The sequence below is a fragment of the Anas platyrhynchos genome, chromosome 2, assembly GCF_047663525.1.
Source record: "Anas platyrhynchos isolate ZD024472 breed Pekin duck chromosome 2, IASCAAS_PekinDuck_T2T, whole genome shotgun sequence".
Lineage (NCBI taxonomy): Eukaryota > Metazoa > Chordata > Aves > Anseriformes > Anatidae > Anas > Anas platyrhynchos.
This window is the reverse complement of record NC_092588.1, coordinates 115,919,693-115,945,857: the sequence shown is the minus strand read 5'-3', so window position 1 is coordinate 115,945,857 and position 26,165 is coordinate 115,919,693. Positions and strand designations below refer to the sequence as shown.

General features: G+C 38.4%; 1 protein-coding gene across 3 annotated transcripts in view; it reads left to right on the top strand.

Annotated features, from left to right (window-relative positions):
- The window catches only part of ANO10 (anoctamin 10), a 118,537-nt gene that overhangs the window by 83,158 nt on the left and 9,214 nt on the right, over positions 1-26,165 (top strand). Inside the window, exon 13 of one of the 3 annotated variants that reach the window (XM_072033435.1) lies at positions 24,141-24,305. The exons of 1 other annotated variant lie outside the window; for it this stretch is intronic. In XM_072033435.1, the coding sequence (XP_071889536.1) occupies positions 24,141-24,290 (150 nt within the window). In that variant the 3' untranslated portion in view covers positions 24,291-24,305. Of the gene's footprint in view, positions 1-11,451; positions 11,859-24,140; positions 24,306-26,165 lie in introns of those variants that run through there. One more of the 3 variants, XM_038173965.2, reaches the window with a different exon arrangement.

Below are 26,165 nucleotides of genomic sequence, written 5' to 3'. Positions count from 1 at the left end.
GAATGGTGTATCTCTTCACAAAGTGCAACTACCTAGACAGAATCAGTATTCTGAAAACAAAAGCTTATTGATATCTAAAAGAAAAAAAGGAAAAAGAATTTTAAATGGTTCTTTTGCATTGATAGTCTGAATTTTCTGAATTAGATAAAGAGGCTTTTCCTTACAGCATCTCTTTCACTATCTCATCAGAATAAACATAGCACTGATAGCAACAATAAAGGTAGAAATAAATACTCGTAAAAGAGTTCACTTTATCAGAATAACTGTAGGGAAGAAAAACAAAACAAAACAAAAAAACAACACTGGTGAAGCTTGAGCAGAAATGCAGGTGTGGAGGGAACCAGTCTAAGAAAGTCCTGTCATCCCTGTGCTCCAGCTTCCTTCTTCAAGGTGTTCTAGCACTCAGTGGCCAGCGTCTTTTAACAGGAATACCTTTTCCTTCTTCTCAGTGCAGTCTTTCAGCACCTCCTCTGAAGAAGTGTGTCCATCTGTTCACCTGTGTCCATCCTGCTGGCACTAATCACGTTGAGTATACACCAAGCTTGAGTCTGCTGGCCCATCTGGCTGCTGTCCTGTTGGTCCTCTTAGCTTCTCTGACAACACCCTTCTGTAGCTCAGAACAGAAATGCTTCTAACTTAAGGCTCTTCTGCATTGGGCAGCATCTTTGCTGCTGCTTGTACCAGTGCAAGCTGTTCTTGCAGAGCTTTACCGCTTCCATGTCATATGTCTCCGAATGTGACTGGGGGTGTGATGGCCAACATAGCTGCTTGAACCAGCAGTGAGCCTCAGAAATGTCTTTTTATAGTGGGAGGAGGAGGAGATCAAGATCCTTTTTTTACTACTTAACACAGAACATGAGTTGTTAGTGCTTAACATCCTGCTTATTTATCTTGCAAAATGGGAACTCATTCAGTGTTATAATTACTAGAATTAGAGGGCTCAAAAAGGAGGATGCGTAGCTTCAGGACTACCCTCAAAACACTGCTGATACTAAAAGCAGAAGCTTATTTGGTGCTTGCTGGCAATGCTGAGCAAATGCAAGCCTGCAGGCAGTCAGGAGAGACAAAATAGCAAAGATGAAAAGAGTTCATTCAACTAGTCAAAGATGTGCAAGACAGCCAGTCAGAAAGCCTGGTGAAACTTGAGCTCAAACGATGAATTTCAGTTAAAACAGAATGAGATGAAATAAAACACCCACTTTGTTTTAACCTCCCAAAACCTTAAAATTATATTTTTGGGAGAAACATTGCTAATTTTAATGAAGTCTCATTTTTCCAGCAAAAATGTGTGGCTAGCTATACTGGTTTGTATAATCAGACACAACTCACAGATGATGTTAAAATAGCACCATTGCTAATAATTGTTTACTGGTTTGTTATTTTAAGAGCCCAAACTTATTAATTTAGCTTTGCAAATGCAGCTTCTCCCCCATGAATAGTCAGAATGCCTCCAAACATGCCTTACTGTGCCATTTGCATGCGGTTGGTAGCTGCAGGGATATAATACAAGTGTAATGCAAGATTCATTATATTTTCATAGCACATTTTTTTAAACACAGGGAGACTTGCACCCTATAGGAGAACAAGCTGTCTTCACACATAGTTTTGCCAGTGTATTTTAAACACGAATTCCTTAATTCTGGTCCTTTCTTTGGAAATTCCATTTAATGCAAAAGTGTGGCAAAACCAAAATCACAGAATCACAGAATTTCTAGGTTGGAAGAAACCTCAAGATCATCGAGTCCAAATAAATGATGATCCTTCAAAAAAAAAAAAAAAAAGAGAAAAAAAGAAAACCTATAATTAATTTGATGGAGAAGGCTTTGTGTCCCCATTTGTGACTTTCCAGCTGACAGTGAGATGACACCGTGTCTGCCTGGTTTATAGATTAATTAAACTTTTGAGTATGTGACCACTGAGAGTCAACTGTATCAGTACAGACTTAAATAAATATGAGAATAATCTGATGGTAACTGATACCTTTGCTTCTTTTGCTTTTGAGTGTGCAAACAGTACCCCTCCCGGGATGTTGGTGTAATTTCCTCTACCAGCAATCCATTTGTTCTCTGTGACTGTTTGCAGGGTGAAACAGTCCATTCAGTTATGTTTCTGTAACAGCCAAGCCATCCTGGAAAGGTAACTGGTTTTGGCTTTCTCATGTCCTGAGCTGGAGCCTGCTGCTGGAATCAACATCAGTCAGTTTAGTCCTTGTTTTTTGCCTGACATCCCGGATCATTGACAAGGAGTGATCTCAAGAAGGAAACCTGGAGTAAGGGGACAGGATAAAACTAGGTTAAAGTTGTTCCTACTAGAACAATGCTGCAGTTAAATCCGTCTTTCAGAGTTTCAGAACCTGTGGGGGACCCCAGTTACGTATGAACTGGTTTGAATACAGGGGGAAAGACAGTTTCACTTCCCATACAAATGAGAGTGAAAGCATGGTGAGAGTTGATTTCAGGAACTCTGTTAACCAGCTTTCAAAAGGACATTTGTGTGCCTGCACTTACAGACTTCTGCATAATGGCTGCGCCTATTGCTAAAAAGGTGAAGGAATAGAGCAAGAGACAAAATGAAATCTCATCTTGTCAAAATTACTTCAAAAGAAAAGGATTCCAAAAGATTGTACTTACCATGATTGGATAATGAAATTCTCTTTATAATACTCAAAAGAATTTGAGGTGATTTTTAAACAAACAAAGGAGTATTGGTTGCAAAAACTGCTTCACACCCCCAGTAAAAAAGAAAATCAACTCTTCGTTATTTTTTTTTTAAGGTGGCTTCTCTGTCATCCTGTCTACAGGGAAAACTCTTTCTGAGACCAGCTGGAGATCAAAAGCAGTACACAGAATTCCTGAAAGAGAGACCAAAAAAATAAAAAGGGGGGTTGATGCCCATGTGTTGCTAGTGATGATACTTGTTCCCTGACAGTCTCTGCAGATTCTGCACAGACTGATCATGGCAATTCTAAGAACAAGTTTCAAGCGTGATACATGTTGCGTCTCCAGCCACTGGGCTTTTATTCATTTTGAATCAGATCTGCCACATCATTGGGGTGGTGTACAGGCACACCAAATAGACAAGTCTTTGCTATATATGTATTGGCAATTTTTTTCTGAAATGATGTGTAGTTTCTTGTCTGAATAGCATAAGAGGAGTAACGTTGTGTTTTATATGCATAAATTTTTTTTTTAAATTGCACAATGTCCATAAGTAATACACTGCACATAAGACTTAGTAGCACTTTTTTTTAATGTTAGAGTAGTTCTTATACAGAGCTTTCAGGCTTTGAAAGCTTCTGGCTCTTGAGGAGTCTTACTGGGACACCCACCTGGCAGGCAGTGCAGGTGACTGACTCTTAGTCAAATTACTGTCCCCTAGGAGCTGCTCAGGTCCCACAGCTGAATAACACACTGCATTTGGGCTTTTGCTTGGGGTTTAATGTTTTTGATAAGAGTATAATGTGGCCCAGTGGCTGTAATTAGAAATTGTCTGCCTACATAAAGTAGGTATCCTTTTGTATTTGTGAAAAGAGATGGATGCTGGACCAGACTAGAAATGGAGTGTATCAGGAACAGCTGTATTGGGGGGGAAAAGAAACATTTATCAAAGATGGCATACAATATCTATCAGCAGCCACAAAAGATGTCAGGAAGGACGAGGAAAACATGGCAAGTAGGTGTTGTGCATCCTCCTAAAATTCTTCAACTTTCCAGTGATTTTTTTAGCTTTGCTTTCTAAGCCAGGTGCAATTTGCTTGTGTTCTTTAGTGGTCTTCTATTCCTAGAAAAAATTCTTTAGCTTTTATATATGAGAGGAGGGGTTTGACTGAATTATCATGGAGATCCTTTTGGCTTCTGGAATCTGTGAATTCAAGTTTCCGTAACTTTATTTCATGGGCTTTGTGGAAAATATGACTGCCTGATTTACTTTTAACTTATTAATGATACTTGCAAATTTCCTTTAAAACAATGAGTATACTCAAAACTTGTGCTTCAGGGTTTTAGATAATTCCTTTTTTTCCTATGCATAAATGGCCAAATAATGTGAAGTGGCTGAAATCTTTCTTGGAAGCAAGGTTACCTTTCTAATAACAGTGCGGGAGCCAGACAGATGATTAGATTTGGGAAAATTAAAATTGGCAAGATTCTTTTAGCTTTTGATCTTCCACTATGGCATGCTGCATGAATCACTTTTCCTACTCTGTTTCTTTCCACCACAGGGCTGTTGCCCTGAGCATACTTTGGTCTCTCCTTTTCTTTTGTGGTGGAGAGTTGTTAAATCTGCCCAAAAAATTAGAAGTCTGAGAACTTTTAATTTGGTGGTTATCTTTAGATGACATATGCAGAAGTTGGTGGTGATTGATCTCATGGCCTGTTTTGTCTTTGAATTATGCAGATCCATTGTAGCACAGCATAACAAATAACATTTCGTTTCTTTTTAAAAAACAAACCAACCAACCAACCTAAAGTCAGGTTTATCACATGGGACTGAAGCACTTACAAGACCACCTTCCAAACTCTGGTGACTTTATAGTAGAAGGAAGTATTGTATTGATGAAGAAAAGTTTATGTCGCTTAATATATTTGGGTATCTTCACCTGTTACTTGTATAAAAATTTATTTTACATCTAAAATATGAATGGGTTTATAAATATAAATTTAAAATAATGATTCCATTATTAACTATATTGGCTTTTTAGGCAGTTATGTATAGAAGAGTCAGGCCTTTGTTTTATGACTGACGGACTCAAATCCTAAATGGTTGAATCTTTTGTCTGTTTGGGATTTCTTGGGTTTCAAGGGGACATCTTGGTTATGGAGTTGTGGCAGCACCTCTGTAATCTACAGCCAGATTCCTGCAGCCCATGCTTTCTACATAGGAATTGTTACATCTTTCCTTTGTAACTACTGCATGCCCTTACTTTCTTAAAGGCATCTTTATAGTCACAATAGGCAATTTTTGAAAAGTTCAGCTAATTATAAGCAGCCACTTTTCCCTGGAGTAGATGCATTTAAAAATTACCATCTGTTTACTTGTGTATTGTGTGCATCATGTTTTCCAGCAAGCATTAATCGCAGTGGGTGGCTCTGAGGGCAGAACTGCTGCACTAAGATAAACATTTGAGAGTCTGTTTTAATGCCCAAAGCCTCTTATTTTTTTTAGGCCAAATTATCTTACATCCTCTGTCCAGTGTTTCTGGGCATGCTACAGTTAAAAGCTACTTTCTGAATTCAAATTCTGTGTTGTGGTGTTGTTGACGAGTTTAAAGAGAGGTAATCTCACAATTAAGGCCCCAATTTAAATGGCAAGATTAAGGTAGTGCTTCTACTTGCTTATAGCTGACACTTAAAATGCTAGTTGTATTATACTTAAAATATTACTTAATACTTTTTGTTATAAGTCAGTAAATATAATAATACTGCTGCAAAAGGAGGATGTTTTGTTACATCAGTGTGCTTTTGCTAACCAGAATGTGTGATTTCAGGTAATTTACATTTTTAGTTTTCTGAAAAAAAATATTTTTACAAATTCCGTTTTCTGCAAGCCGTAAATAATTATAAGCAAACATTGAAAAATAAGTATTGTGTACTGTACAATTACTCTAGAAAAGACGAGTAGAACTTTCTGAAGAGCAAAGTATCTTGTTTTTTTGCATTGATACCAGTCAGGAAACATAACTTGTGGTTTTCTAATGTTGGCTCTATTTGGAGGGGATATAGATGAAAATATCAGAAAAGCAGAAACTCTTCTGTTTCAGCTGTTAGTCAGTGCAATGCCATTAGTGTACGTAATCAAGGGAGGTCAGGGGTTGTTGGTAGTTTTTTTTTCTTCTGAATATCTCCTTAAAAGCCAGGTAGTGAGAGCTGGAAAGGAAGAGCTGTCGGCTTGTCGAATATCCCGGTGATCACTTGGCTGTCACAGTATATGGAAGTTACATAAGGTGCATAAGCATGTTACATAAGGGCTCCCTGGTGCTCGGGGTCACTGGCTGTTCTTCCAAAACCAGCCACCACTCGCCCGAAGCCAGCAGAGAAACAGAGAGCACGCTTCAGAAATGTGCATCGAAATTATTTCTACACTAGTAGCAGCAGTTTTGCAGGAGGTGTACATACGACTATATTCAGCAGAAATAGAGTGACGTGGAAGAACAACAAAATCAGATAAGAAACTAATTGAATTTTCTTTTGACAAAGTGAATATCAGTTTAAAAGAGCAGCTTAGATACCTTGTATTGCAGAGGTATATACTTCTAAATATATTTTTCAATATATTTTTTCAATGGTCAGGAGGTTTTAGACCCAGCTGGAGGGACTTGTTATTCACATACAGGCCAGTTAAGCATTTCTTTGCTTTTAATTTGGAAAAGAGAACTGCAGCTCAGCTTTTGTTAGCTTTTTTGATATTGCTAGTAAAATCTTCTGAAGATTTAACTGGACTTCTCTTGCAAAAAGAAGTATAGATATTCCTCTAGGGGGAAAAAAAAACCTAAGGTGGGAAAAATCTGCAGAGGCCTTTTTAATTCATCATGGTTTAAGAGCAAGATCAAAAGGTGTTTAATAATGAACCTTTTCCACTCGGAGAAGCACATTTTAATGGTAGCAGTAAGAGCATGACTCTCATTCTTTGGTCAGATAGCAGTAGCACCTTCTTCACAATGTGCCAGATTTAATTTATATTACGAGTTAAATGGTTGAAATCACTGTATCCAGTAACTCTAACAAGTAAAACAGATGATAGCTCTACAAGGTGTTCTCTTCTCCTTAAGTTATTGGAAAGGTTTGATTCAGACGTGCAAGGAGTGCTCTCTTTCATCTCTTGGCCTCTCCTCAAAATGTCTTTCAAAGGTGGGGGAGATTCAGTTCACAACCTTCTTGTCCATGAAACAAAGAACAAAATTTTATGGAGCCCGACTTGCTAAGTGAAATGCAGGCAATTCTGCCCGTTGGCAGTCTCATGTTAACCACTAGCTTCCTGTGAAAAGCACTTTCTGCTGGGTCAGCCTGTGGGCTGGTCCTGCAGCAAGCACGGCTTTCCATTACCTCTGTGAGGGAACATTTGGCCATAGCAAAGCAGCCCATTCTCCTGCATTAGTGCCACAAAACTTACAGGTTGTCACCTTGCTGTTGTTAGGATCTCATTTACTAGTTTGTGACTCCTTTTTGCTATGTTAGTGTGGTGCAAACTGAGTGTTTTCCTTGGGGGAAAATACACAAAACTGTTCTGACTTCCCATGTCTAGGAAGATTGCCCCATGAAACCAGCCTGCAGCCCCTGTTCTGCCTAAATATAACATTTCATGCACGCCTCCAGTGCACGTGATAACTGATGGCTAGTCACTGAGAGAGGGGTCTCTGTGGACAGTTAAAGAAGAATAATTATTTACCTGTTGTAATAAGTAATTGGTTGTTTTTCAAGGTGTGTAGTCTAAGTTCATCTTACAATGAACCATAATTCTTTGCATCTTCAGAGTTTAAGGTCTTGCTGGTTTCTTATTGATACAGAAATGGGGAGCTGGTTGTTCCTTCTCCAGCTGGGACTCAAGGACAGCCATATCACGTTATGGGTGTCAAGTGTATCGACAGCAAAATCCATGCAATATAAGTTAAAGAACCAGGTAAAGGAAAATATTGTGTCCTTGGTAATCAGTTTGTGAGTAAACAAGGGCCAAACAAGTTAAGTCTATGTCCTAGTTCTGTCCAATCTGCAGCCAGACTTACCTTTATCTGACAAAAAGAGTCCCTGACTATAAATGTAGTTTATGGAGACTATTTGGTTTAAAAATGGTCTGCTATTCATGCCCTAATCTGTCAATTTTTGTACCAATTTTTCTTCTTATTCTGTCCAGTATGCTTTATTCTGAAAGGATGTTTGTCTTTATTCATTGTGTGCGTAGACTCTATTGATATTTCCAGTTTTGCATTTCTTTGTTTTGCTTAATGTTTATGACCTCCATGGGAAAAGACATTGTTAGGCTGTAACACAGTGGGTTTCATGACCCTGGTGTAATAAATGTACTCTTTGCCTCGTTGCAGTTCACCCTGAGCTCTAATCGGTTGTTAGGAATTTTTGAAGTCCCTATAGAGCGAGTGTTTTGAAAACATCCATTTATTTGCCACTCTGAGTGGTCCACAGCTCTACATGCAGTGACAACGGAATTAATCCAGGGAAAGAAACGGTCTGAAAAAAGTCATTTAAGTACCCATGCTAGCCTTGCTCCATCCACTAGGCAGTTTGTTTATATTGATTTTATTAGGAAACAAACAAAGAACTGTGGAATAAAAGAATCTATTCTGAATTGCACTGTTCACTCATCACAATATTCAATATTTCAATAAAACGTTCGGGCCTCTCAGCTAGATTAAATTGTATTTACTTCACGCTTATTTTACACACATTTTGGTTGTAGCTCTCAAAATACTCCCTTCTCAAGGCCTTCATTTCAATGAGAACAGAACGTTCTGATGTGGAAAGAAAGCCTCCTGAAAACAAAATTGAGTGTTCAAACCTGAAATTCAAAGTGGAGGGAGGTGGAGGAGTGACAGGAAAGGTAGCTGCAAATGGCATGCTTCTAAGACATGCCTTCATTTGATTTTTAATTTTGAATTGATACCAAAATCAAGCAATTTCAGTGTCTTCCCAGTAGAAAAATTAGCGAGCGATTCCTGCCGTCATCTGCTGAAGTGTTAACTCTGAATTTTTTCGTTTTTGTTTGAAGTGCATCTTTATTTTTCTCATGTGCTGACTCCTCTCTATGTATGCATGTCCTTGTACACCTGCGTGTGCATATAGCTGTGTACATAACCTTATGCCCTTTGTTACTGTTTTTTTTTTTTGTAATTCTGACTTAACCTGTCAGTAACAATTTTGATAGTAATTGTGATACTGAATCATTCTGCAGCTGTTTTATTCAACTACTATTTATAATTGCAGGCTTTCTTTAATATTTGTGAGTTGGTTTTTGTTTTGCTCCCCCCTTTGGGTATATACACAGCCCATGGTCTTGGTACTGCAAAGGCTTATGTGGAAACACAGCTTTATCTGCATGGGCTGTTCTGCCTCTTGTAAAATAACCTTCACTTGCATGTGGCTCTGAGACAGAAGTTCTGCAGTTTGACTAGAAAGGCAAGGCTGGTCATGTGTATTTTTTTTATTATATTTGGATAGATTAAGCCGTGGAATATTGTTACAGAGTCTGGTTCAATTTCAGTGGCTGAGAGTAGAGAATGCAGTTGTAAGAGGGCCAAGCCAGTGTCTTGTGTTTTCTTTCTATTTTTTTATCTTTTTTACAGCTGAATGGAAACCACAGTTTCTGAAGCCTGGATGGATGATAAATGCTATGTGGTTGTGCTTTGTCACTATTAAAAGGGAAAAGAAAAATAACTTTACAGAAACATTGTGAATCTGTAAACTGTGTGAGGCAGTCCAATCTTATTTTCCAAACATGGCTCCAAAATAATAAGAGCATCATTGCACAAATGCAACGAGCTTGATACTTGTACTGCTTTGAGAAGATGCATGCTACTGAATTAAAATTCTTGCACTTTTATATGGGAAAGTTGTTAGTGGCTTTGGCTGTTGGACAAAGAACAGCATTTCTGTACCATCTAAGGACAATCCTAATGCCTGCTGTATCCACGTGCAGATATTTGCCATACACCCTAATTTGTTGAGGTCAGCGGGTTGTTATACAATTCAGGAGCCTCTTGCTTGTGAAGAAGAAAATTTATTTTTACAGTGTAAAAGCGTTGTAACTGCTTGGAAATATTTGCATAGCACTAGCATTTTGATGCCGTGGCTAATATAATTAAAAGTAAACAGAAGCACAGTCTCTAGTGAAAGCAAAAATCCTCAGTGCTGTATCTGCACAGAATATCATATAGGCATACTGGTAGAATTTGCTTTAGATGTGCTAGTCTGTCCTGCTACTTGAAAAAGATAAGTAGAAAAGGTTTCATCTGAAAGATAACTCAAAGTTAGGTTCCTGTTCTGAATTACAAGCCATCTATGCTGGCACCTACCCCCTCTCTGTTAACTGTACACGGAGATTCTAGAGACGAGTCTCCCTTAGGGTAAAATATGAGTATCTGCACGGAGAGACATTGGCTAAGAGCTTGAGCCATAATATAAATCCTGCTTGAAAATGAAAGCCTTTACATTTTGAGCAAATAAAAGACGAAATGAGATCTGTCATAATTTAATTAAGGGTGAATAATGGGGCGTATTAACACAAGGCTGAATTTAAGCTTCAGAAAATGTGAGTATCATCCCTATCAAAGGTCCTGTTTTATGGTGTCTGCTTGTGTCTTTCATTAAGCTGTATTTAAACAATGTTGCCTGACTGAAATAACTGACTGGAATGTCTCTTCAGGCGGTACTCCTCGTTTTTTTTGCATGCACTTTATCTAAACAAACACACACACACAAACTGTATGCATTAAAACAGACCATAGTTGGTGGGTTTTTTTGTTTGTTGTTTTGTTTTGTTTTCCTTATCCTGTTTGTTTTATTTAGAAATATCTTGGTTCAGTTTACAGAATGCTAGGACCAGAATTATTTGTATCCACGTATTTGCTTGTTTATGCCTAAGATCTTTTCATTTTCACTTTTGGGTTTGCTTCTTCTATTATCATAAACACCTTACACAGAAGGGAAGTAAGCAATTGAATTTCCTGCGGAGGAGCACACGAGAATGATGGAGTTTGACAAAGAGCAGTGGGAAAAAAATACAGGTACACTCTTGTCAGAAGAACAAACTGGCAAAATAGAGAACAGCTATTACAAACAAACTCCTTCAGCTCTAATCTTAAGAACTTTTGTACCCATGGCAGGTATAAAATTAGCAATTGGGATTTTGTCTTCAAATTGACTGAATCCCCTTAAATGAACAGGGTAGAGAGCAGGCTTTGTTTCCAAGGCAACAATCGGCTGTCATCCTAAGGACAAGAAAGGTGCTTAAGTGACAAGGTTGGCTTCGGAGAACATCTTACTAAATGTAGATTTTTGCATTCATTGAAAGTACCCGGAGCTACAGAACTTTCCTGATGGATGTGCTGTATAACTCTCAATACATCTTTGCTCGGTCACGAGAAGAACTCACTCCTACAAAGTACGTACCCTACCCAACACCATATTCTAAATATGTTGCAGTTCGTGCTGTGTGTCTAATTTCTCACTGTGACTACTACAGAAGACAAGTAGTGATATCTATAGCTAGGATTATCTAACACTTATTACATTAAAGTACAGTATTAGAGCAAAAATTAGGCTCTGGAGGGTGTGGAAAAAAAATAACAGGTATTTCAACACATCTAATCACCGTTCGTTCTAATGAACAGCTCTCAGTCGCCCCAGAAGATATGATCATGATGACTCACTAATGCCTGATCAGGGTTTTATGCAATGTCCTTTATACATCAGAAGTGATTTTTTTTTTTCCCTGTGTACTTTACAGATGTTCACGGAGAGCTATTCATACCTGTGTGACGACATGAGAGAACAGTGATTTCTGAGAGAAAAGCATGCTAGCAAAGAAGCAAAGATAGCATTTCCTTGGTAAAGGGGTGAGAAGAGTTAGCTTCTCCATGCCATAATGGAGCAAGTGGATGAGGAGGACTTGATTACAAAAATTCTGAAAGTCAAAAGAAGTTAGTTTCATGCAAAGGAATAGTAAGCCAGAGAGAAAGATCGTAAAATCTAAGAGGCAAACTGGAAAGATTATTTTAACAATGACATTTGTGTTTTTCCCTTCCTTTCCCGTCCCTTCCCACCCCTTCCCTTCGCTTTATAAGAGAAAGGGGGATGAATGCAGGCATAAAGACTCAGAAAAGATTCAGCTGATGGGGGGACAAAGCAATATGTCATTGGGACAGGTTGCAAGTTTGTGAACGATTCTTTGCTCTTTATTTAGACATTTTATTTCATGAATATGCACATTAAAATTCTTAACACGTTTTGGAGGTTGTCTAGCTTGTTTGTAAAGTGAATGGTAGATTTGGAAAATAATGATCTTGAGGCAGATGAATTGGGAAGAAGTGGTTTACTAAAATAATGTAAGTACTTCTGCAAATCCTTTGAGACAGATTTTTCAAATTACAGTTTCTAATTCCATGGAAATATTAACTTGAAATTGTAACCTATTTAATTCTCTTTACGCAGGAAAGATTGGTTTGTTTGGGAGGTTTATTAATCAGCAGATATACATCTCCGAGAGCTATCATTGTAATAATTTTGAAAGCCTCAATTGTTTTCTAAAATACAGGTATTAAAACCTGTGTAGCGTTCCCATTGAGCCTAAAGAAATGCACAAATCTGTTTCACTTCATTACTTTTTACAAGTTGAGAAGCACAAAAGTCTTCAGCTGCAATGAGCCTAACTCCATTAGATTCAAGAGCCTTGTCCTCCCAGGAGATCTAACCCACAGTTGCTTTTTTTTTTTTTTTTTTTTCTGTGATGTTTTTAAAGACCTAACACTTAGACAGTCTTAATTATCAAAACCAAAATGGGGACTGAAGGCTTGTAATGGGATACAGTCATTTTAAAGTGAGGCACACGTGAGAAATAGTAAACTGAAGGGAACTTGCCAAACCACAGTTCTGCCCCTTGTGCTCTGGATCCTTATTTAGGGTTGCAGTGTGATTTTGTTTTTATTCCTAACCTCCATCTGTGATAAGTTAGATGATAGTGAGTGAGGCTGCTTTACCTACATTTGTTTTTATTTTTGCTGTTTCATGGCTAAGCAAATCCCTTCTGTTTAGAGCCTGACTGTTGCTCCTTGATTTACATGCTGTTTGCTATTCAGGATACACAGTTCCTTCTAGAGCACAGTCGATACTTAAGCAATGTAAATTAAGAAACACCTCATTTGCAAATAAATGGTAGTTCTCCATAACTTGGATCTTCAGAATTGTAATTGTACTCACCAATTTTTGTTCCTGTGGTGACGCCCTGACGTATTCTGAGTTCTGAAGGTAGGGATTTTGCAGAAATAACATACAAGAATGAAATCAAAAACCCAACTAAGATTTTCAGAAACGGTCTAGCAGATTAAGTGTCTGACTTCCACTGTATGTCACTGAAAATTAAGTGTGGCCTTTGGAAATTATTGAGGAGTTCACCTTTCATTTCAAGGCTGCTTTAAAAATTGCATATAATAACCTTATTTTCCCCTGTTCTTTCGATTTTTCACTTTACAAATTTAGTATTTTACTTATTGTATGATATCTTAAACATTTCTGAATAGTAGTTAGCAATACTTACTAAATAATATACCAGCTCTTTATAAGAATGTACTAGAGATTAGGAGAGGAGGCCTTCTGTATTCAGCCAGGAGCCTCTTATTGTTGCATCGAGTAATCTAGTGGCCAGATACAAAACAAAATAAATTATATTTGTTATCTTTAATCTTGAATAATTTAGATCAGACTGGTTAACACTGATTTTCAGGTGTATCTCTTCCACGGCAGTCGATGCAATCCGGGTATTACTCATATCTGCAAAGAACTGGCAAGATATTCACTTAATATAGTAAGTGAAGTACTGTCTTCAATGTTGCTGGAACAACAACTGTGGAGAAGAACTTATTATAGTGGTCTCAGAAGAGACAATGCATGCTTTTGCATTCCTAAAACTAGCTGAATAGATCTTTTATGCTAGAATTGTTTGTAAGTGCATTCTCACTACAAATCTTCTTTTATTACAAATTTCTTCTATTTTGTAAGTCATACAGTGTGATTGTTTGTAGTATAAGGAAATCAGTAAACAAAATACTAATCTACTTTAATCCTGGGAGGCTAAATTCCATAGTAATTTAGATTGTGATGAAGCAGCTAGATGTTTAATTCACTCTTCTGAAATGTTCTGTAAAAGCTGCTTGTCCCCAGTGATCTGTCTGGTGCTCATCAGGTGCTGCATTTGCTGAAAAAAAAATAAATGGTTTGAATAGGAAGATGCATAATTATTTATTGAGGTTTGCCATCACTTGAATTTACTATCTATGTGAAACATGAAATGCATAAAAAAAAGACAATGCTCACTTCTGTGGCAGTCTTTCTGCTATGCATATACTATACTGTAAATTATTTTTGTAGCTTTTTATGCTTTTACACGTTTTCAGAAATTTCAAAGTTGTATAGTAAAAAGGTTTACAATAGCTTCTAAATATAAATAAGCTTAAAAATAAATCCTGCAAAACCGCAGCGATCCATTTAATAAAATACTCATTTTTGTAAATGCACCGAAAAGAGTGGGTGAAAATAGTGTGACACATCATGTGGGCTTAATCTATTTCGTATAAATTTGCTGTGAAAGCTCTAGTTCAATATAGATAATGTGCAATCTGTTCTAAACATCCAGTTGTACAATAAGGGTAATTTGTGGGAGACAGTTATGGATCTCAAGAGCCCTTTCATCATTCGGAGTATTGAATTAATCTCCTCCTAAATGCTCATTCAGAAGGTGCCAGAAGACTGCTCTGTTTGGTTGCCATGGCAGATATTATTCTCCTGGCTCCTTGGAGAGCTAAATTTCTATAAACTGTGAGTGTTCTCAAGTTTATCAAAGCAGTGAGCTGTAGTTACTCTGATTTCTGTTGTTGCTGTTGACAGTTTCCTTCTGTCGTATGCTTGCTCTAATTTTTTTAATGTTCTAAACTTTTTTTTTTTGTACCTCACTTGCTCTCAGATAGAGCAATAACTTTTGTTTAGAGACAAAAAGGGAGAAAACTTATTTTGCATATAGCCTCACAGTCAAATAAATCAGATAAAGCTAAAAAGAAATCTGAAAATTCAATACCTGTGTGCTGAGAGACTAGTGAAAATAACAGAGCTCTCCGATAAACGCAGGTTATAACCAGGGAAGGGAATGAAAGGATTTTTCTCAAGTGTGCATGGGGGCAGATATTGTGCAGGCGATTGGCCCGATTTCTTATACAATAAACTTCAGTTTCATGTACTTGTGTTACCACAGTCTGCTTTAGCAGAGCTAATGAAGCCCAATTTCCTCAGGATTTATGTTCTGTCTTTCCTGAGCCTACGTACAGCTGCGCATACAGCTTGATTAAACACCTGGCAGCCGCTTACTGCCTAGCAGAAGGGGTTATGTTACAATTGTGCTCTCAATGACAGGGTGCTGATTTGGATTTCCCTTCCTACCAAGTAACTAACTTTCAAAACTGAGGTCAAAAAAAAGGTATTTAATATCCTTCAGGCTTCTGCAAATTGATAACTTTTTCTGAAATTGGCTGCTAGCTGGAAAGTTACTTCATGGTCTCGCCATGGCCCCTGCCCTTTAAACACCTGAGCCAGGTAACTTTGGGAAGACAAACTGTCACCTGAAAGCCGTGTCTTTTAGCACACAGTTGGCCACGACTGAAATTCAGACTCTATCTTGAACTTTAAAGAATTACTTAATGTTTACTGTAGTAATGCATCCTGTCAATGCAAGTGCATCTTTGTGTGGTGGTGTTTGCTTGTCCAGATGGATGCACATGTGCTTGGAGTGCTTGGGCTCAAGACTTTTTTTTTCTTTTTGATGTTTGGTTACTCAAGATAATTATGCTCAATATAAGCCTGTCACAAAGGAGACTAACTGGATAGCAAGTGATCACAATTTGCAAAGAGCTATCTGTCGGTACGTACCCAGGTACACACATCAGTGTTCATTACAGTGTCACCCTCAGAAAATTCTGTAGTCCTGACATCTGAAAAGTAACCCTAGTGTTTGCTGCTGTGTTACCACACTCTTCAGCTTAAGAAACATCCAGAAGCAAAGCTGTTTGTGGCAGTCCTGCTGAAAGACTCGAATCTAACTCCTAATCAACTGTGAATGTGGGGGAGGAGACTGCTTCGAGTCAGTGGCAATGTGAATGATCGTATGGATGGGCATCGAAGGGAGAAAACCATTAATAATTGGAGTGTCAGAAATGTTTTGTCAGAATGCAGATTTATCATCTACCTTCTTCAAAGCCTGTTTTAGTCTAGCACGAGGGGACAAGGCATCTACAAGCTCTAAGGGGGCTGGATGAGCTAAAAAGTATTCGTGCTGTGCTTCTTGTTATGAATATGCATTCTCAGTGCAAAACTGCATAACGATAGCTGGTATTAGTCCTCCTGGAAGGTGAGATTTGTTGTGTGCACAATGTTAAGAAAATATTAAGAACAAACCTGAGGGGAAGGCAAATATTTAGAACTCAAGAGTAGGATGATGCATCATAATGCACTCAAAATGGATCTATAAAATACGTTCATTACGGTTGCATTTCCTCTTTAAATCAGATTTGTTCCTGGAACAGGACTGGGGAAATGCCATTCTGAACAGAACCTACACGTAGTTCAGACTGCCAGCAAATCTGTCGTAGGCCATCTCGTTGAAACAGCAGCTGAACTATCAAGTGATGGAAGTGCGAAGTGATTAAACAAAGACAAATGAATAAAAGAAGGTTAGAGTGGCACTAATACGAGATTATTTCAGTGTGAAGCAAAAGAGGAAGTACATTAACTGGATTGAATGTTGAGTGTTCATGAAGGATATTTTTTAACATGAACGTCTGTAAATGTCAGCACACAAATAACCGCATGTCCTTTTTCTCATTGTCCTGTAGTGCATCATGAATGCAGTATTTCTGCTGGATTTCAAGTCTCTCATGCTTCTGTGGAAAAGCAGGAAGACATTTGGGTAGTTCAGGGGGCTCTGTGTTCAAAGAAAGATGGCTGTGGTCAAAGAGCATGCCAGTGTTTAATTAGTACACAGCATCCTTCTCAGTTAGCACAGAGAATATTTTAGATTCTTATTGCCTAGTGTGTGGTTAATTCACTGTATGCTATACTGTACAAGCAGCAGTAAACATATTTTTCCAATCTGAAAGTGGCCATTTTTGATTATCTGTACAGAGGAAAGGATGTTCTGTTTTAAACAGATTATAAAGCACTAAAATGTATTCTGAGATGCTTTAGAAAGTAGACGTCAATGGAGTTCCCTTAACTTTCTCTTCCTGAAACGTGTGTCAAACTGAAGTGTTTGATGTTTTATTTTTGTCAAATCAATGTACCGTTCTGCTGGGAAATTTTTAAAATCATGAGGTGTGCTATAGTTTTCTACAGATGGGCATATATCTGCATCATTACTTGTAGTATCGGACTTGATACTGTTCTGTTACGGAAGCAGTACTATGTTGCTGTTCTGTGTTTACTTTCTTAGATAACAGACTGAAGTCTTCAGCACTTAGAGATTTTTTTTTGTGAAAAACAAATTTATTTATGTAAACGGAAAGTGTTATACCATTATATAAATAACTGGATGCTTACACAGAAGTGTGTCCTTCTGCATGTACCTCTCAGCCTTGTTTTTCTCTGCTGTGCAATTACATGAACTACAGGTAGCGTGGCATGTCATGAGAGGTAGCTGATATGCAAAAGGGAGCCCTGCTCAGAGCAGGGCTTTTGGTAAGATAACGTGTGTTTGTTTCTGGGAGGCAGGCTGTCGGGAAGGTTCAGTGGTACTGTTAGTCTCTGCATACCAAAGCATGCTTTTTGAGATGCCAGCTCACATAAAATGGCTTAGAGAAGCCAGGAGGAAACTACCTGACAAAAGAAATACAGACTCTTTTTAAAGCTTTTTTGTATTTTAAAGTTTCAGTAAAATGCATTAAAATTAAATGGAAGAGCAGGTCTGGAAATTAATAGAATGTTTTATAAGTTCAGGTAATACGTGATATTCTTCTGTTTGTTTCTATTGACAGCAAGCAAACTTGAGAAATTGTTTCAAAGCATTATGCTCCTCTGTAGTTTGCTAGGTCATTCAACCACTAATAGGTGTAACGTGCACTGTTCATGGCTATATTTCCTATGAAACAGATTGTTAGGAAAACAAATCTTTCTTTCCTAAGCATTCAGAGAATCTAAAATTTAGAGTTTAGTTTAGTTGCCCTGTTTTTCATCTTAGTTATAGGCTCTTTTTTTTTTTTTTTAAGATTGCTTTAATTCTTGAGCCTCTGTTAGAACTGGATAACTGGATACCAAGTCTGTGAAGTTTTGTTTTAAATTGCTTTTAGCATTGTCTTAAGGTGATGTGTTTTTTGTTTGTTTTTGTTTGTTTAAGGTAGAGCACTCCCGGTTACATATAAACAAAAGGAGAGGTAAATTTGCTAAATAGATGAGCTTCTTGCATCTCCTTGTCCTTCCTGTTTTTTTTTTCCTGATAGATGCCATCAAATTAATCAGCCTGTCTCTTGGAAAAGGCTTGGTCCCCTTAGCTGACATTTGATAACTAGCAGTGAGGCGAAATCTTAATGAAATAAAAGATAGATGGGTTTGGGTTGATGGAAGAAGTACTATTGAGCAAAGCTAGAATACAGCTGATCTGCCAAGTTGAGAAATTGTGGGTAACTTATGCTCACATGCGGGAAGAAGACACCTTTCTTCTGCAAGTGGGGCACGCCCAGAGTTTCCCTTACTTGTTTTTGTCTTGGTGATGTTGAAATTATCAGACCAAACCATTAATTACTTCATACACTTTCTTCTCTGGGAGCGACCATTCTTGTTGTTTCCAAGAGATGTGTAACTGTAGCAAACACAGTTAAAACTTTGGGAGCGATTCCATTAATGGGAGCGATTGCTTACTTTCTGTATCAATTAGTAAGAATTAGGCTTATCACATCAATCAGGAGAATTTGCATACCTGGTTCCAAAACAAGGTGATTTTTAATGCCTCCGAAGGCTCCTGTTTGTCATATAGAAATCTCACACAAGAGCATTCATAAGGATATTTAATTATGAGTTGGATTTTCCTGTCTTTCCCCTTTTTTCACTGATGAGCAGAGAAGAGATTCACTCCTTCAGTAACATAAGCCAAAGACTTCTTTTTAGTGGAACTCCTGCAGATTCCTTGAGAGAACATTTAATTAAGGTGTTATTTATATTGTTTTTCCAGCATTGTGCTTATTCCCATGTCACAGAAAGTTCAGTGCAAAGTCAAGAAGCAAGTTCAGCAGACAGCAGTTTCAGTGGGATACTTTTCTTTTATCAAAAGTTGATAAGGCTGCATCAGTCCACAAGCTTGAGTGCCTGGGGTGCTTACCAAAGAAGTTTTATCCTATTTGGTTACGCAGACAGTCAGAACCACTGCTAAAAAATACCCTTTAACCTGGAGTTAAAGATGCACAAGAAGAATGAGGAGTATGGAAGGTATGAAGGGAAGTTGTGATGTTAGCAGCATCCCTATTTCTCTTTTCTGTTAACTCAGAGGCTTCCAAAGGAGGAGTCTTGTCATCTGCATATAGTGTTAATTGTCTGTATGTGGGACAGGAGAAGGCCTGAGCTACTGCTCCTTTGCTGGGCCAAAGGTGGTTTCTGCATTCTTGAGAAGAGTACAAGCACGTACTAGTAGAAAAGAACAGAAAAACTGGAAAATGCAGGTTTTGTTCATGTATGCCTTCTACCTACAGTCCTGCAGCTAGAGAAGGACAAGAAACAATCACCATACATAAATCTGGCACTTTTTCTGTTGTTCTCTTACAGTTCGCTGTTAGGAAACTTGTACAGAATACCTGAATGTTTTTTTCAGTAATAAAGAAGAGCTAATTTTTATTCTTAGCAAGAAAAGAGAAATACTAGGTTTTGACGTATTAGGTTAGTGACCCAGTGGGTATACTAGTACATTTAAAAAGGCAAAATTTGCAATAAAATTACTAGAGTAAAAGTTGTTATTGAGTTGGGAAGACAATAATAGAAAACCAACAGCCTGTTATTGAGCTCTGTAGTTGTCTCTCTGTAAATAAGATTGAAAACACAAATTACGCTCCCCCAAAAATTAAAAACATGACTCAAATTAGATTTTAAATCACCATCTACCTCCAAAACGTCTTTTTTTTTTTTTCTATTTCTCTTATTCTCCCAAATCTAATCTCTCTTTTCTGACAGGCTGTGACACATAATATTCTAATATCTTGTGACAAGGACAGTACAGACAGACTGAAATTGCTTACTCAATAATCTTAGGCTATTCCTTAAAAAGGGAACACTACCACGGGTGTTGGAAATGGAAGCAAAAAGAACTCTAAGTATATACAGAAATTACAGAGAGATTTATACTACTGAAAGGTAATTAGCCTGTAGTTGCAGTGCAATTATATCAATGTGACATTGATTTCTAGTGTAGTGTTTCAATAAGAATAGAAAGTCCTGAGGTGAGATCAGAAGTAAAATATTGTTTGCGACTTTGACTGTCCTTAAAAATTGTTCGTATTGCCCCACAGGTTGTCTGTCCTGACCAAAGTTACATCTGTTTAAAGAGACTTTGGGTCATTTTGTATATACCAGGCCTGTGCCGAATTTCTTTTTGTGTTAAGTCTTCAATTTTATTTGTCATTTTTTTACTGGATGTCTCCCTTTTAATTTATCAATAATGAGTACATCTCCCTTCAGCTCAAACCCCTACACTCAGCTTCTAATATTGAAAAGATTTGACAGTTCATTTTCTCCCATGCATTTTGTTTTATAAATTTCATTTTGTGCAGTCATGCCTGCCTGAGTAAGGAATTACATGAGTTTTGAGACTCTTAACCACTTGTTCCTCTAACACAAGCCTGAGTGGACCGCCTGTGGAAGGGATGCTGTAGAAAGTTGTGCAAGAATTCAGACATAGCTCTTTTTATTCACATTGTAAGTATCAATAAAACAATTCAAACCACAAATGTCAATAAAACAGTGGCATGAGTTCAAATGGTGTGCAAATAGTTGCAAAAAAATTCAGGTTGTACAGTTACATGTGATATTATGGATAGAAAAAAATGGACTCTTCCAGGAATATTTGCAAATTAATTTTCGTTCGGTCCGAAAAAAGACTTCTAGCAGGTTTGTTTCCAAATTTCTTTGAGTGTCAGAGCACTAAAAATAAAAGGCCATGTTTTCCTCTGGGATAAGCTTAATTTTATAACTTCCCATTTCTCCGTTTTGTGTTGAGTGCTTGGGTTTTTGTGTTTGTTTCTTACTGGTGAGTGAGGAGAGGAGCAGAATGATCCATTCCATATATGATAAATTCCCTTTTTTTTTCTGGCAGTTTTTCTCCTTGGTCAGCCTATTTGTATGTATTTTTTTGAAACTATTAGTAATATTTTTTTTAATTTTGTTTTTGTCTAAATTAATATTGCTGAGAACATAGTATTTAATATCCCATTAATATTGTTGAGAATGCCATTTTGCATATAAACATTTTACTGGAACTGCTCATAGTTGTGGACCTAGCATTGTTAAAGTCTTCTTTATTTGCTTCTGTCTTTGCAAGTATGCTTTCTCCTCTTTTCCTTGTAGTATGTGTTGATGTGTAAATATAGACAGGAAAAAAGGAAATGAGATCTGTGTGTGCAGATGCTGTTGAGTTCCTTTTTGTAGATGCATTCTCATTATGGTGTGTTGTAATCCACAGCCTACGGTTCCATTTCTTTTAATGGATATCCCGTTTTCTTTTGATATGGTCCCTTAAACCAGTAAAAATTACTGTTATTTCCTATTAATAAGGAAAATGATGTGCTCTGTGGTGTGTGAGAGGTGTATGCTATAGATTCTTGAAGAAATCTTTCACTGCAATTGTGAATTATTATTTTTTTTAGGAAAGGATGCAACTGACTGCCATGCATTTTGCAGTTCTGTTGATCCTATATGGAACACAGAATTTTCACTCTGTTTGTACCAAAAAGGAAACATAAGCACATGAGCACTGACATATCAAGCTCAAAGTGCAGAAAATGGATTTCTCCGCCTTGTTAGTATTTTGTAATTATTTGTCCTGTCCTAGCTTGCTTTTTTGATTTGCCCTGAAGGATCTGTGGAAATGTGTGCTCACCACCCATCTTACACTATCACATAAATTCACAGCGAATTAACTAAGTGACTCAGTGGATAATATTAACTCACTTCAGTGATGCAAAAATCATATGATGCCTTAAACATTTGTTTAGAGTCCTTTGACAGCACTTACTGGAGTGTTTTCAAAATCTGATTTGTTTGACAGATGTAGCAACCTATTTTATACAGGTCGTCTTATAAAATTTATAAGACAGAGTACATATTCTGACAAGTGGTAATGTTGTGCAGCGTTTCTATAGCAATAGGACACACTTGTAATGTATTACAACTAATGCGGTGAAGAGACATTATTCTAGATATTTGTGGTTGCATGCTAGAGAATATATTTGTTGTTGCGACAGGTCGAAATTGAGAAATAAGCATGTGATGGGACTGGTAACCCAGGATACCCATTAAAGCACTTTACAATGTATAAGAAACATTTCCAAGCAAAGCCTCGAGGTCAGATAGAATTAAATTAGTGTGGCAATTGAACATGAATCACAATAGTTAATCCCTTGGTGCATGCTGAAGCTGGCACCATTTGCTCTGATTTCCTCTGAAGCAAAAGCAGGTCGCTCTAGAGCAGGGACTGGACTCAAGCACTATGTATCTGCCCACCACATCCATTTCTTGGCTTTGTTTCATCTCGTGGCTTTATCCAGCCCCTCAGCACGGCAAAGTGGGGCTGTGCTCACTTGTTCCTCCTCTCCTTCCCACTGCTCCTCAAAAGCAGGGTGGGAGCAAAAGGAGGAGGCAGTTCTGCCTGTGAGCTTGGCCCTTACCTGCCACAGGATTTAGATGCAGACGTGAGCAATTCTCAGCTGAAAGAAGTAAAAATCAAAGGAAGAGGGTGCAATTAGGACAGCAGAAAACGACAGGGAATCAGCAAGGGATATAGTGTTATATCCCTTAAATCCCTATAAATCAGCATATCTACAGATCATTGTTTATCTTCCTGTTACAAAGCTGCTTAAATGCCCAAACTCTTCAACCTGGAAGTAGTAGCTATCATATATCTTTAATTTCCTATATCTCTTTATTGCGGAATAATTTCATAAATCCTTGCTTACAGATAAAGCGATTACTAACAGAAAGGCACACATTTTGTTAGGGTCTCTAATAAATATACCAATAGCTCTGAAAAAGGGCCTATGGAGAGAGAGTATCTAGGGCATTGCAGTACTGCACATAGGCACACAGAGATAACTCACAGGGGAACATGGTTGTTGTAGTGCAAACTGCAAGCTTTTCTAGTAGAGCACTGCATCGCTTCTGAACGGAAAGGTCACCAACCTGTAGCAAACAGGCTTCCTTCCCACTGCTTTGTTGGAAAAAAAGGAAAAGGGGGTAACCTTAGGAAGCGTAAGACGTGAAATTCTGAAGTAAACGAGAACTCTATCTTTTGCTAGGTTGTTTAAAATTGCTACAGGTTAGCGAAGTCATTTTATAAATATTGTGCTATCTGTAATTTAGGACCATGTCAGCTGTTGTAGCTTAGGTTATTTGAAAGAAATACAGAGTTATAAATTACCAAACCAACATCTTTTACTTCATTTTCAAACTGTCTGCAAGCTATTTCAGAGCTTATTCTGACTCTCACACACGCTTGCCAGGCAATCTAATGCAATTCTCTGCGAGTAATGGTTCATAACCAATTGTGCATCTTAAATGAAAATGGAAAGGTTGGCAAGCCATGTGTGTCCTGCGTGCATGTGTTTGTGTCTGCATATGGGCTGTGAGATGAAGGGTTTTCTCTAGGCCAGGCCCCAAAGTGGCAATAAACAGGTGCCTAGGGTAGAGTGAAGAGCAGGGCAAATGTTTTTATTTCCCTGTAATATTTTCTGGTCCTCTGCCTGTGCTCAGTTCAAGAATTTCCTGAGCCAGATCAAGCCATAAACCTACCATAACAAATTCAAGTATTGACCTTATCTGGGTACGTGTATGGACTTATCTGGACAGATAGGTATTGACATAAATATATTTTTTAAACCAAAGTCAGTGCCTATAACTGATCAATACTTATGCTTAGCTCGGTGTTTAATTAATGGGAAACAAGTTGCCTCTTTCTCCTTGTTTCCAAGGGATGGGTTGATTGGCAGACAAGGCACTTGCCTCATCGCAAGTATCTTTGGTGAAAAAATTAATTGTGTCAGTTGTGCTATTCTGAAAGTACTGGCAGAGGGACCTTTGATACACTCTAAATTTGTAGAACTGATTTCCTCATAGTAATAATAAAGCTATTGTAATTAGCAATTGGTTTCCAGCTTAACATTGACAATTTTTTTACTGGGCTGTGAATAGATAATAGCAGAGATCCCGCAAGAAGAAAGCTTGTCTTTGAAGAGAAATACAAGAATGAAAATGCTGCTGGAAATGATATGGGCAGGACAAGAAGGTAGGGCAAGGAGGAAAACCAAATTGGGTGACCTGGCAGATCCTTTCCCTTCCTGATCTTGGAAGAGATCTTATCTATCTCTTGGGCAGCACTGAGAGCAGGCCTTCTTCACCAAATAATTTAAATACTGAATAGTTTCTTTAAACTCACTTTTCATGCTGTTATGGCAGATAAACTGAAAGGCAAATTCCTTCTTCAAAAAGAACACCTTAAAAAGAATGATTGCTTTTGCTACATATCTACCCAGCACTTGGTGTGAAAACTGTATTTCTAAACACATGGTTTATAATTCAAGTATATTTTAACGTTGTCTGTTTATACTGCTGAGTTGCTCATTTTCTCTAATATCATCTGACATGGGTCTCAGGCTGAAGTTTGCTGCCTGTTGCAGGAGAGATGGAAATTTTATACTTCTGGCATTTTGCTTTGTGTATGGCAGCACAATAGAGCACAGCCACGTGTCCTCCATATTACCTGCTTTTTATATCAAATTTGTCATAGAAATTTCCCAAACCAGTGCTGTAAGTAGGGTTGGAGTCCAATCTAGATTACTTAAGTAATTCCCTGTGTAGAGAAGCAAAATTTGTTGTCATTGTTATTGCTCTTTTTTTTTGGAAACTGAGTAGAGCTGTATACTGATACAGAAATTTACACATTTGGAAATAAATGTGGGCCCAGGTGGCCACCCGGGCAGGCTTAGATTGGGACAGGGACAGGCTGCCACTCCAGAGGGTGCACAGGGCCCCAGTGCCTCCCTGTTGGGCTTTGTGTGCCTGGGTTGAAATGTTTGCTATTTCTGTGGTCAGAAAGCAGCGGGGTTATAGAGTATTCTTTGCCTTTTTCCTTAGTGTGGGGCATAATTCACTGAGAGAGACTTTGAGACTTTTCACACAACCTGTTCCTTGCTGTAGCGAGGATTATGGAGGCGTGTTAGTGCTCTTAATTTCTCCTGTGTTCTCCTTTGTGACATTAAATAGTTTAACTTTGTGTCTTTTGCCTCTGGTACAACAGAGCTTGTTAAAGGCTGTTGGCAAAACTTGTGTGGGTTTTGGCTGCGTACCACTGGAATAGACGTTATGTGGAGTCCTCTGGGCCAAGCCCTTACTACGAGGTTTTATGCACCAGAGGGAGGCTTGTGTCTATAACCCAGCAGGTCCTTTCTATCCTTCAGTCCCCAAAATGGAAGCACAGAGCTCACGTAGCTTTAGTCTGAAATTTATATTCGCTCGGCAAGCAGTGTAGTCCCAGCACCATCCAAAAACTTGCTCGCTGGAGCAGGGCCTGCAGGGCGCAGGCCATCTTCACCTCAGCTGCCAGCCTTCCTGCAGACCCTGGGTTCACCGTGAGGCACGGCCAGCACAAAGCACATCATGTACGAGGGAAATGAGGCTATGCTGAGCAGGCTGCTGCTGCTGCAGCTAGCAGAAAGCTGAGCTGTCTGCAATACCATTTCGGTCTCAGGCATGCCCACGGGTCAGGGCTTCGTGCGCGGAGGCCTCGGTGAGCTCTGCTGCCAGCGGGTGAGTCGGTGCTCGGGGCATCCATCCAGCTCAGCAGGTGAGATGGGCAGACAGGGGGAATGGCTCGCTTCACCTATTTTCTCCACTCTAACTAGCAACTAAAAACCGGTAATTAATGCTATCCAAAAGTCCCAAGAAACCCAATTTTATCATAGCTCACTGCAGCAATCCAAACGCTGTTGACGTGCTATTAGCCCCGTGACAAACCTCACCCTAAAGCTGTGGTGAAATCAGTTTGACACAGGTCACAACATTAATGAAACGTGTGACTGACGGGCACGCTTCTCCAGTGACCGTGCAGGCCATCCCTCTGCACTGAGACGCGATCAAGGTCACGTTGCTTTGGATGTTTTTGCATCATTGCTTTCTCAGCTGGTGAATAGTTTGACTCCAAAATCTATTGACCGGCAG